Source organism: Dromiciops gliroides, chromosome 3 (genome assembly GCF_019393635.1).
Source record: "Dromiciops gliroides isolate mDroGli1 chromosome 3, mDroGli1.pri, whole genome shotgun sequence".
Taxonomy (NCBI): domain Eukaryota; kingdom Metazoa; phylum Chordata; class Mammalia; order Microbiotheria; family Microbiotheriidae; genus Dromiciops; species Dromiciops gliroides.
In genome coordinates this window covers 54,169,117-54,181,424 of record NC_057863.1, presented here as the reverse complement: position 1 = coordinate 54,181,424, position 12,308 = coordinate 54,169,117, and the positions used below count along the sequence as shown (strand labels likewise).

Below are 12,308 nucleotides of genomic sequence, written 5' to 3'. Positions count from 1 at the left end.
TAGGCATTGGAAGCATTGACTTGCCTGCTGTGAAGAGTCTGCCTTCAGATCTTCATCTGGATCAACACCAACTCTATTAAAGGAAACACAAAAACTGGTAAATGACTTGCTGCAGATTGGATTGTCGTGTGTTCAGAACTTGTGTCGGCTTATTCAGTCCAAACAAGGTAGGGGATGGGGAAAAGATTTGGCAGAGCACCATTAATATCTCTCCCAGAATCAAAGGAATTTAAAACAGATTTATTGTAAAAATGAAGAGACTTTACAGCTGGGTCTTTGGTTGCTCCTCTTTTACAGCTGCCGAAACATCATAGAAACAGCTGGTCTTTGGTTGCTCCTCTTTTCTTTTTCTCCTGGAGTACACAGGTAGCTAGCAACCTAGGACATAAAGACTGGGGAACAGACTTGCAAGCACTGAATAGAAGAGATACCACCAAGACCAATGGCCTCCTGACAAAAAATGCCTGGAGTGGACTAGGACCACGGCCTGAGGACAGAATCAGTTGCTCCACAGTAAAGGGAGCCTTCCCCCAACTGTTCACTCAGCCCTCTCCTGTTCTCTGGAGGGATCTGTGGTTTGATTGCCTTTTCCCACCACTTCTCTCACTTAGGTTATATACATGAGTGTGAATTTTGTTGTTCAGTTGTTTCAGTTGTGTCCGACTGTGACCCCATTTGGGCTTTTCTTGGCAAAGATACTGGAATGGTTTGCCATTGCCTTCTTTAACTCATTTAACAGATGAAGAAACTGAGGCAGGACTTTGCCAGGGTCACATAGCTACTAAGTGTCTGAGCTCAGATTTGAACTCAGGATCATGATGCATCTTCCTGACTCCAAGGTCTGCACTCTAGTGTACCACCTACCTGCCTCATGTGCCCTTTACAATTTCTAAATTTTTATTAGCAACTTCAGATTATTTCTACTTTAAACATTAATGTACTCAATGTTCATTCAGGAATAGAGGTATAGAGGTAAAACATGTTCCTCTAGTACAGGTAATTTCAGAGGGGATCCATGAATTTGGATGGGAAAAATGACCTTTGATTTCTTTTGTTGATTTTATGTATTTAATCAGGCATTTTGCAACACTTTTCTGCAAAGGGGTCCATATTTTTCACCAGACTGTCAAAGTGGTCCATGATGCAAAAACCAAATAAAAAGGAAAAGGCAAAAACAGAAACCCCAAACCTTTGTTTTTAGTGGAATGTCAGCTCTTGGGTGGTAAATAAGGACACATATGTTTTGTCTTTGATTATCAACACCTGAAACAATGACTTCCTTTCTGTTCCTCACACAGGGAAATATCTCTCTTGTCACCTTGCTTTTGTACATGCTGTTCCTCATGTCTGGAAGGTACTCCCTTCTCACTTCCATTTCTTAGACTTCTTAATTTCCTTCAAAGATCAGCTTGAGCACCATCTTCCCTACTCCATAAAACTTTCCTTGCTTCTGTACCTTCTCCAAGCTTCTAGTGCCTCCCCACATTAAGTTGTATGTATTTTGTATGTATTCATATATATACATACACATACATACATTATACACACACACACACACATGTACACATGTTTCCTACCCTGGTGGAATGTAAACTCTTTGAAGGTAGAGACTATTTCATCACTGCCTTTGTATTCTCCCTCATAGCACAGTGCCTGCTACTTAGTAGGTGCTTAATAAATGCTTGTTGATTGAAAAATAGGTGATTAATAAATCTAGGTTGACTCTAATTCACTTGAATGTCCCTCATTTTCCATAATGATGGTGAAAATACAAATTTGGTCTAAATGTATAAATTAATAAGCAACAATGTACAGCTGTTCTTCCTCTTTCACACTGAGAGAGAGAAAAATTATGTGTCTAACAATACCAAATGTACAGGATTCATAACCATTTAAATTAAAGATGATCATCAGCCAGCTATGCCTGCTGGGCCACTGAGACACTGTCCCTGTCCTCTGAGAAGTTTGTCAGAGGAGGACTGATCCAACAAGTTTACCCTTTTAAAAACCATTAAAAATATCAACCATTTTTGGTGAAAATCTTCCCAACGGGGACCACACATGATGAATGTTCTTCTTCAACAAGTAATACAGAATGTAATTTCTTTCTTTCCCTTCCTTCCTTCCTTCCTTCCTTCCTTCCTTCCTTCCTTCCTTCCTTCCTTCCTTCCTTCCTTCCTTCCTTCCTTCCTTCCTTCCTTCCTTCCTTCCTTCCTTCCTTCCTTCCTTCCTTCCTTCCTTCCTTCCTTTCCTTCCTTCCTCTCTTTCTTTCTTTTCTCTCTCTCCCACCCTCCTTGTCTTCCTTCCTTCCTTCCTTCCTTCCTTCCTTCCTTCTTCCCTCCCTCCCTTTCTTTCTTTTCTCTCTCTGTCTCTCGCTCCCTCCCTTTCTGCCTTTCTTCCTTGTTTTGTTTGTTTGTTTGTTTGTTTTGGTGAGGCAGTCAGGGTTAAGTGACCTGCTCAGGGTCATACAGCCAGGAAGAGTCAAGTGTTGGAAGCTGGATTGGAAGTCAGCTGCTTTATCCACTGCACCACCTAGGTCCCATTCCACTTTAGCATTGTTCTGTATTTCAGTCTCCAGAACATTGAGGATAACAAAACTTGAAGTGTGCATGAACCCAAGGTTTTAGATTTTTAGGGGTGACTCAAGATGAGCTTAATTCAACCCTGGAGAGGTGAAGCTCTCATCGTTTGTGATGATAGAAGCTTTCTTTTCTTATCCTGCCTTACTTATTCCAGCAGGCTGATGGAAGCTAGCAGAATTCAAGGACTGCATTGTTATCCAGTCTTGCAGAGGACTAGATCAAAACCACTCCTGTTCAATGAATACTTAACTTAATCCCCAGGAAGAAATGATACTACCTTTTGTGTCAAGGCCATTCCTGAGCCAAGTAAGTTACAATGCGAGTATTTGTTCTGTATCTCTAATCTTTTGTAGTAATAGAGAAAAATATCAACCATATCTACGTAAATTGTTCAGTTGTTTTTCAGTCATGCCTGACTCTTTGTGACCCCATTTTGGGTTTTTCTTGGCAAAGATACTGAAGTCATTTGCCATTCCATTCTCACCGCTCATTTTATAGATGAGGAAACTGAGGCAAACAGGGTTAAATGACTTGCCCAGAGTCACACAGCTGGTAAGTGTTTGAGGCCAGATTTGAACTCAGATCTTCTTGACTCCAGGCCCACTGTACTACCTAGTGGTCCATATCTATGTAAAGACCACAGGCATAGCATCAGGTAAAACTGGAAAGGATCATAAAAGATGATACATAGCATAGCCAGTTCATATTTATAGCATATAGCATAGGAGTTCATTTACAGTAATACCTCATTTATTTGACATCGTTAGGGAATATTCAAATGGATGGATCTGTGACCTCACTGATTGTGATGTTCTTTCCATCTATGCCTGCCTGGCCAATGTGACACTTGTCCCTGTTCTCCTAGAAGTTTGCCAGAGGGAGTCCATCCAACAAATTGACCCTTTAAAACACTGTAAAAAATATCAACCATTTTTGGCAGAAATCTTCTCATCCTGCTGTCATCACCTGTATGGTCATATTCTTCATCATGTTCTTCAAAAAGTGATACAGAATATAATTTAACCTTTTCTTGATGACTCAAGGACATCATTAGGAACATTTTTGGTGATCTGATTCTACCCTAATTATGGGGGGAGAAAATGATTTTGATTTTATGTACTCTGATCAAGTGTTCCTCACTGGCCTCATTTTCTAAAGCTCAGAGGTAGTTCTGGGTTCTCAATAAATCAACAACAATTTAGGTGCTGTGGATACCTGAAGGCTACACCCTGAGAAAGCACAGGCCTGGGAGATGTTAACCTCTCTAGAAGGCCTCATACACAGCTGGAAACTGGGTCTTTTATCCTTCATCTCAGGATCAGCCTGAATAACTTTGGAAATATGCTTCACCGGAAAGCTGGGCAACAGGTAACAGATTGGCTACCACAATTCATGAAGACTATTTACAGAGGCCTAGAGGGGTTGTGATCTATTTATCCTGTTATCATATCTGGGTGAGTTGTGCCCACTCCAATTTTACTATCCCGTATCAATATGTGAGGACTGAATGAAGGATTTTCAGTCATTTCCTACTGGTTACTCCTTTTCTCCTTATTCTCTCTGAATTTGCCAGAATTACCTATTTGGCCAAGGGGCCCTCACCAACTATCTCAGGGCTTAGCTCAGTCAGAGCAATTCATTGTTATTGTTGTTGTTGTTGTTATTATTATTATTATTATTTTTGGTGAGGCAATTGGGGTTAAGTGACTTGCCCAGGGCAACACAGCTAGTAAATGTCAAGTGTCTGAGGCCTGATTTGAACTCAGGTTCTCCTGAATCCAGGGCCAGTGCTTTATCCACTGTGCTACCTAGCTGCTCCAGAGCAACTCATTATTGATGGGCAGTCCTCTACATCCTCCTCGATGAGCCTTCCAATTTTGGGGTTGCTGCCTGTATTTTGGTGGTAGTTTCTATATGGATCAATAAAGTATGCGACTATAACTTTACCTTATGCTTTGTCAAGATAATGGAATGAGATAGATGAGATTTGGCAGATACTCAGGAGCCCACCTGAGTGTTTTACTGGATGATTTGACTGGATTACTAGTTGACTAGATTCTAAGCACATCTGGCTGGTACTTGAGAGTACTTAAGAAAGCATGGTTCTCAGAAGCTAAAAAAACTTTGAACTTCCGGCCCACTCAACCAACCAGCTTGAAGAACCTCCCATTTCTGGGAAGGGACAGGAAGGAGGAAGGAGATCCTGCGCAGAGAGTGCGGTCTTCTTTGGATTCCTGACCACTTTGTGGTGGTGGCAGAGGACTTCACAGAGAAATTGAGGAAAGATAGGATTGCCAGGCTGTGAGAATTCTGTTCTCAATCTTTCTCTTTCTATCTTTCAATAAACCCTTAAAAACCTAAACTCATTTCATCAGTGATTTTAGTCAGTTTCCCCCCAAACTGGGGGAACAGATGAGGACCCACATTTAGAATTTTAAATTACACAGCTCATCTTACATTTTTATATAAATTAACGTACATAAATCTTTATATTTGTGACTCTTTATTTTGATGAAACTTCCTGAGTTGAGGCCTGGCACTCTATCCACTGTGCCACTTAGCTGCCCTAGCTGCATATATGTACATATATGTCTATATACATATACATATTTAATTGTGACTTGATATTATTATCATGGTCTTTGACTGAAAAATTGAAGGCAGTTTGTTTATTTTTCTGACACATTTGCCTTTTTCTCTCAGCATCTCTCCATATGTCTTTCCTTATTCCTTCTTAAACAAAGGCCTTTAATTTGAATTCTTCATATTCATTTTTTTTCTTATAGTACAACCATTTCATTACAGTCATACATCATAATTTGTTCAGTCAGTCCTCAACTGATGAATGCCTTATTTTCTTCCAGGTTCTTGTTTGTTTTCTATTACAAAGAATGATGCTTCTAGAACCATTTTTTTTTTTGTAGAAGCATGTTCTTTTTTCCCATCGCTGTCACCCGAAGAGTGGTTGGGATAGTTTTTCTTAACTCCTCTGCCTCCTTTGGGTTCCCTTATAATGCTTGGCAGTAAAAATTTTAAAGAGAAGCCATTGACTATTTGGGGAAAACATGGCTCCTTATAGATCTTTTTCTTTTCCAAGATCCCCATCTGGGTATCAGAAAAATTAGATTAGAGAGGGGACTGAGAATGGCAGCAAGAAAGGAGTGGTGGGCATCAGTCCACTAACTTCTGGGGTTTGTGGATGAAGGAGAAGAACATCACAGGGTGAAGTACAGACCTATGGGTACACAACATCAATTACTTATTGTACTGTGATGTAATCTAGGGATAAGTAAGTGGGTAGGGCTGACTGCCCTATATACATGAGCCACAACTTCAGTGCCTTTTTTTAGTTCTTATGTTAGATTTTTATACCTTTCATTTTTTAAAAAAAGATCTATCTACTTATTTTTAGGCTGTTGGCTGTGGCTTCTTGCGATTCCTAGTGTGCATACATCTGGCAACTGCCCTCCCTCTTCTAATTTGTTGTTTTTGATAAGCTGTAGCCAGGATACTAGATAACAGCTTATTAGACTTGTGACTAAAATAAAACCTCAGGAGCTCTTCTACGAGTAAAATTCAAGAGATTTAGTGCTCAGCCTTAGGACATATTCTGACTATGCCTTTGCTGCATCCTTTCAGCTACTCAATTACATTCTGGATAGCTGAGGTTGCCAGATACATGATGTTCACATGAGAGTCTGTTATCCTTGGACCTAAGCCCCTTGGCAGTCAAATATGTTCCACTTGACTTCATACCTTCCTTCTTTCCTTCGTCCCTCCCTTCGTCCCTCTCTCTCAGTCTTCCTTCCTTCCTTCCTTTCTTTCTTTCTTCCTTCCTTTCTTTCTTTCTTTCTTTCTTTCTTTCTTTCTTTCTTTCTTTCTTTCTTTCTTTATTTCTTTCTTTCTTTCTTTCTTTCTTTCTTTCTTTCTTTCTTTCTTTCTTTCTTTCTTTCTTTCCTTCTCTTTCCTTCCTCCCTCCCTTCCTTCCTCCCTCTCTCTTTCTTTTCTCTCCCTGTGTCTCTCCATCCCTCCCTTCCTTTCTCCCTCCCTCTCTCCTTCCCTCCCTCCCTCCTTTCCTTTCTTCTTTCCTTTTTCTTTCTATTTGACATTTCTTGGGTAATTGTTCTTCCCTTGTCTTACAAGATACAGCCTTCTTGTCCTCCTCTCTGCTTGATTATTCCTTCTTGGTCTCCTTTTCTGGATCATCATCTTTCCCTTTACCCATTTCTCCCTACATCTCAAATAAATGCCTTAAGTGAATTCATCAGTTTCCATGGACTCAGTTATCATCACCATGCATACAGATAACCAGCCTTGATCTTTCTCTTTTGCATTCTAATCCTTCATTACCAGTTGCTGAATATCTCAAATTTAACCTGTCCAAAACAGAATTTGTTACATTTATTCCCTACATCATCCTTCCCCTAAACTTCTCTCTTTCTATTGAGGATGCCACCATGTTACCAATTCCCCAGCTAAGCCACCTGGAGTTTTCTTTGATTTCCCTCCTCCTTTATGCCAATGTCTAATGAGTTACTAAATCTTATCAACACCTCTTCTGTCTGTCCCTTTCTTTCTGTTCTCCCTGACCCTTGTTCAGATCCTCATCACCTCTTATGTAGACTCTTAAAATGATCTTCTTAATTGATTTCACTACATGAGGGCTGGTGTGACAAATTGGAAAGAACATGAGCTTTGGAATCAGAAGACCTGAATTAAAATCCTATCTCTGTCATTCACTATCTGAGGACACGAGTCCCTATTGAAATTTCTGTGCAATGCTTTGTCTAGGGATAGAACTGGAATCGAACCTCTGATTTTATTGGCGAAGGTAACTCCCTGGGTGAAGGAACTCTCTCTACTAGTACAGGTTTTGACCTCTTTGAGAGCTGCCCAGAGAATTGAGGGTTTAAGCAACTCGTCCAGGGTCACACGGCTGCGTTAGAGATAGTACTTGAAGCCAGTTTTCTGGCCTTATCTATCACCCCAAAGTTGCTTTATGGATTTGAACAGGTTTTTTATATATTAATCTGAGTTCATACCATAGCCACACAGTAGAATGTCTTCTTCTTGAGGGCAGAGAGAGTTCTGTTTTTTTCTTTATATCTCTAGTACCTAGCATGATGTGTGGCACATTATAAATATTTAATAAGTGCTGAACGGACTTGAATTGAATTCATATCTAATATGTACTACAAAGGGGACTTCAATGAGGCAGAAAAACAAGGACCATCTCCTTTTTGTCTTTTCATCTCCAGCTCCTTGTACATAATAGTGCTCAATAAATCTTATAAAATTGAATTGAATGTATGGATTGTTAGTGGAACAAACTATTAACACCAATTCTGGAATCTCTTTTAAGAACATTATATATGCCTAGCTGCTCAGGCTAGTGGAAGTGTAAACCTTTCTAGAGACAACCAGATAGCCTAGAATATTTCTTTCTGTCCTTACTAGTCTTGTTCTGCCAGAATTCTCTGATTCTCCATTATGTTATATATATATATATAACATATATATATGTTATATATATGTTATATATAACATATATAACATATATACATATATATTATTTTATTTTATTTTATTTTATTTTTTTGCGGGGCAATGGGGGTTAAGTGACTTGCCCAGGGTCACACAGCTAGTAAGTATCAGAGACCGGATTTGAACTCAGGTCCTCCTGAATCCAAGGCCAGTGCTCTATCCACTGCGCCACCTAGCTGCCCCTTCTGTTATATTCTTAAAACACTGTATACTCACTGTATGATTCGCCTATCCACAGCAGGTTGTGTTTAAAATTGCTTAATTACTTCCAATGTAGTCTGAGGTCAGATCAGCCACAGACAACAAGCGAACATGATGAATAAATGCATATTTATCAAATGTGTAATGCTTGTTCGCTTGATTTACTGAATATTTTTTGGATACAACATACTTGATGGGTAGGAGTTAACAACCTCCTCAAAAGCAGGTAAGTAGAATATAATTTTCCTGTTTAATTTAACATTTTTTTTACATTTTATTTATTTATTTTGGGGAAGCAGTTTAATTAAAAGAAGGATGAAGGATTGAGGGTAAAGCCAGTTTGTTTTTGCATACCATTGACCTGACTCTCAAGGTGAAGTAGGAGGGGGAACTTTCTTCATTCATTATCACATATCAAACCACTTTTTCCTGAGAAACTAGTTTCTTGGTTTTTCATGACTGAAGTCCTTTTCTGAAGCCTTGTTGTGGCAGAGAGAACTTTGAATTCTCCAAGGCCACATTGATGGAGAGTAATCTCTGATAGGTTCTCTAAACCTGGAAGGAGTTCAATATGGTTCATCTGCTAACTAGTCTAGCGAGCTGTGGTGAGATGTATCACCAGAACACTGCTCACTGGGTAATGGGTTTTGTTACTCATTTATATTTTTTGGGCACAACAGCCAGGAATCAAAAGGTGAAAGCTGACAAGAGGGAGATTTGGGTTTGATGGAAGGAAAATTGCTTAACAATTAGGGTCACCTAAGCATTAAATTCCCCATTACAGGAGACCTTTGAACAAAACCTGGATGATTGCTTGACAGGCATGCACCTCCTCTGAGAAGTCTTTTCTGATCCCTCTGAGTCTTAGGGTTCTTCTTCCCCTCAAGTTGTCACTTGCTTATTTTTGCATATGTTATAGTTCCTCACATCCCCATGAAGAATGTAACCTTCTAGAGGGCAGGGGCTATTTTTCCTTGTATCCCTGTATTACCAGCATCTAGCCCAAACCTTGTACATAGTAGGCACTTCATAAATTCTTGTTAGGCTGGTGTGGGGCATATCATCTGGTGCCTCCTAGCTTTGAAATTGTATGACTCATAAAGATCATTTAACAGACACAGAGCTATTGTGATCTATATTAGGGGAAGAAGCAAACACTTAATAAAGTGTCGTGTGGACTGACTGATGGAATCAAGGATCCTTGATGAATTGAGGTGAGCCTCATCTGTCTGATCTCAATTCATCATTAATTTGGAGTGAGTGCCAAGTGTATCTAGTCTTTATGCTTTGTAAAAACGCAGTTTAATATTATACAGATACCTTCTCAAAATGGACAAAAAGAATTGATGATCTTTTTTCCCCATTTAAAATACCCAGAATTGCCTTTATTTTAACCTGGAATCTTCTCCCACATCATACTCTATGCCTTAAAAGTCCAAAGCCTCCCAGTTCAAGATCATTTTCAAAGAGCCAAATTCATTATACCTCTCTTCACAGACCAAATGGAAGTGATGTCTTAATTTTCCTACTCCCACTAATTCTCCCACATATTTTATGCTCTACTGTGTTCCAATGAGATTTTTCTATGTCAATTGAAAGGAACTTATCTTGTTTTTTAAAGTTCATATAGTTGTCTATTTTTAAGCTTGTTTAGACTGATATAATTTCTTTTAGAAAGCAGGAGGAATCATGGAACAGTGGGAGTAGTACTGGCTTTGGAGTCCAAAGACCTGGGTTCAAAACCTGCATCTGACATTACTTATTACTCTTCACAGGTCACTTAGCTTCCCTTGGCCTCAGTTTTTCCACCTTGAAAATGAGAGAGGTTGGACTATATGAACCTCACTAGCTTTTAGTGTTGCTATGTGAACTAAAGCTTGTTGATTTTGTTGTGAGCAGCATCCAAATTATACAGTTCTCATTTAAGTGGGCACTAGAGAGAGATGAGAACAGGGGCAATGACATTCCCAGGTAGAAACAACATCATTGGAATTGCCAGCATTTATAGCCACCCCATAAATGTCTTGAGAAGGGAAGACATGAGAGTATGTCACAAGGTGTGATTTCTTGACTTGAACAAAGAACAATGGAGTGGGATGATAATTGGTGTGATGGTTCCAGATAACCCCCTTATTTCTCAGATTGGCAGGTAGGAGGGATCTCAGAATATCTGTGACTCAAATACTGGCAGGTGAACCACAGCTCACTAGTGCCTAACTGGGCTAATTGAGTCTACTAATGAGAGAATGCAATAGGTGAACCTCTAGCCCTTCACAGCACAAATAGTCATGTCCCTTCATCATGGAATCCTACTTCCCTCATGGACAAAATGAGATAACCAGATCTCAAAGCAAAGAGCCCTGAGCAGAGACATTGACCACAGCATCATAAATCTCAGGCTGGAAGTGACCTCAAAGACTAATCCTCACCTTACAGATGAGGACAGTAAGGCCTGAAGATATTCAAAAGATCATAAGACCATGGATTTAGAGTGAGAAGGAACTTCAGAGGACATCATGCCCAACCCCTTCATTTTACAGACAAGGGAACTGAGTGTTAGGAAGGTGAGGTATTTTCCCATGGTCGTATACTTAGTAAACATCCAAGGAAAGAGCCGATGGCCTTTCCACTCTGCCACACTGCCTCAATGAACTAGCACAACAGGAAGCTACAGAGTACAATACCCAACAACCACAAGGAGAGATTCCACTAGGCAGAGGAATACAGGAAGGAAGCCAGTCTGCTTGAGGAAGTCTGATGGGTGGTCACACTGGGAAAAAAACCTAACAAACAAGGGAGCAGATGGAGGTAGTGAGTACAAGTGGGAGAAGCTCTTCTGCTAGTTCCTTATAGTCTTTGCTGCTGCATGAATGAGCAGCTGTTCAATTCAATTCAATTCAATGAACATTTATTAAGCATTGACCATGTGTAAGGCACTATGCTTGGTGCTGGAGATATAAGGACACTAGCAAGACAAACCCTACCCTCAAGGAGCTAACATTCTAGTGGAGCAAGGGAGGGGAAATACAGTAAGCAAATACTAAGTATATCTAGAGTAATACAGAGTAAAGGTAGAGGGGTAATGGCTATAGGGATTAGGATAGACCTTGGGTAGGAGGAGCCACCTGAACTGTACTTTGGGGGAAGCTCAAGTATTTTCTACAAGGCAGAGGGGAGGATAAAGTGCATTCCAGACTCATTCAAAACATGGAGGCAGAATGATACTGGGAAGATAGGTGGGAGTCAGATTGTGGAGAAAATTAAATGTCATAATGAGCATTTTAAAATCTTATTTTACTGGCAACAAGAAGATATTGAAAAGTTTAGCATAGGGAGAGAGTTGACATAGCCAGATATATTTTGGACTATTTCATTTGGCAGCTTTGTAGAGGATAGATTAGAGAGAGGAGAGACTAGAATCAGGGTGTGTGTGGGTTAAATAGGAAAATACTGCAGTAGTCTGGGAAAGAGGTGATGAGGGCCCGAAGGAGGTGAAGTAAAGGCAGTAGAAGTGGACAGAAGTGGCTGTGGAGAGTTGGGAGGAGATATAAGACTGACAAGAGGCAGGACTGGCAAGAGTTGGTAACTGATTAGATACCTGGATTGAAGAAACAGGAAGAGTCAAGGACTCCAAGGATATGAATGTTGGCCAATACAAGTATGGTGATGGTGTCAACAAAAATGGGGAAGACGGAAAGGATTGTGCAGAGGGAAATAGAATGACTTTCATTTCACATTCATTCAGATCCTCTGGGATATCCAAGTGCAGATGTTAAGTAGGCAGTTAGCAATGTAGGACTGGCATTCAGGAAAGAGGTGAGGTATATGTAGAGAGATAGATAGAAATAGATAGTTGGATGGATATATAGATCACTGGATGGATAGGTAGATATGGAAATATTTAAATGAGATAATATTTGGAAAGTTCTTATCCCAGTGTCTGGCACATAGTAGGCACTATATAAAGATTTATTCCTTCCC

General features: G+C 39.9%; 1 protein-coding gene across 1 annotated transcript in view; it reads right to left on the bottom strand.

The window, feature by feature from the left end:
* The window catches only part of SLC9A9 (solute carrier family 9 member A9), a 733,387-nt gene that overhangs the window by 168,115 nt on the left and 552,964 nt on the right, over positions 1 to 12,308 (bottom strand). Inside the window, 1 exon segment of the mRNA XM_043990722.1 lies at positions 25 to 73. Within this exon segment, the coding sequence (XP_043846657.1) occupies positions 25 to 73 (49 nt within the window).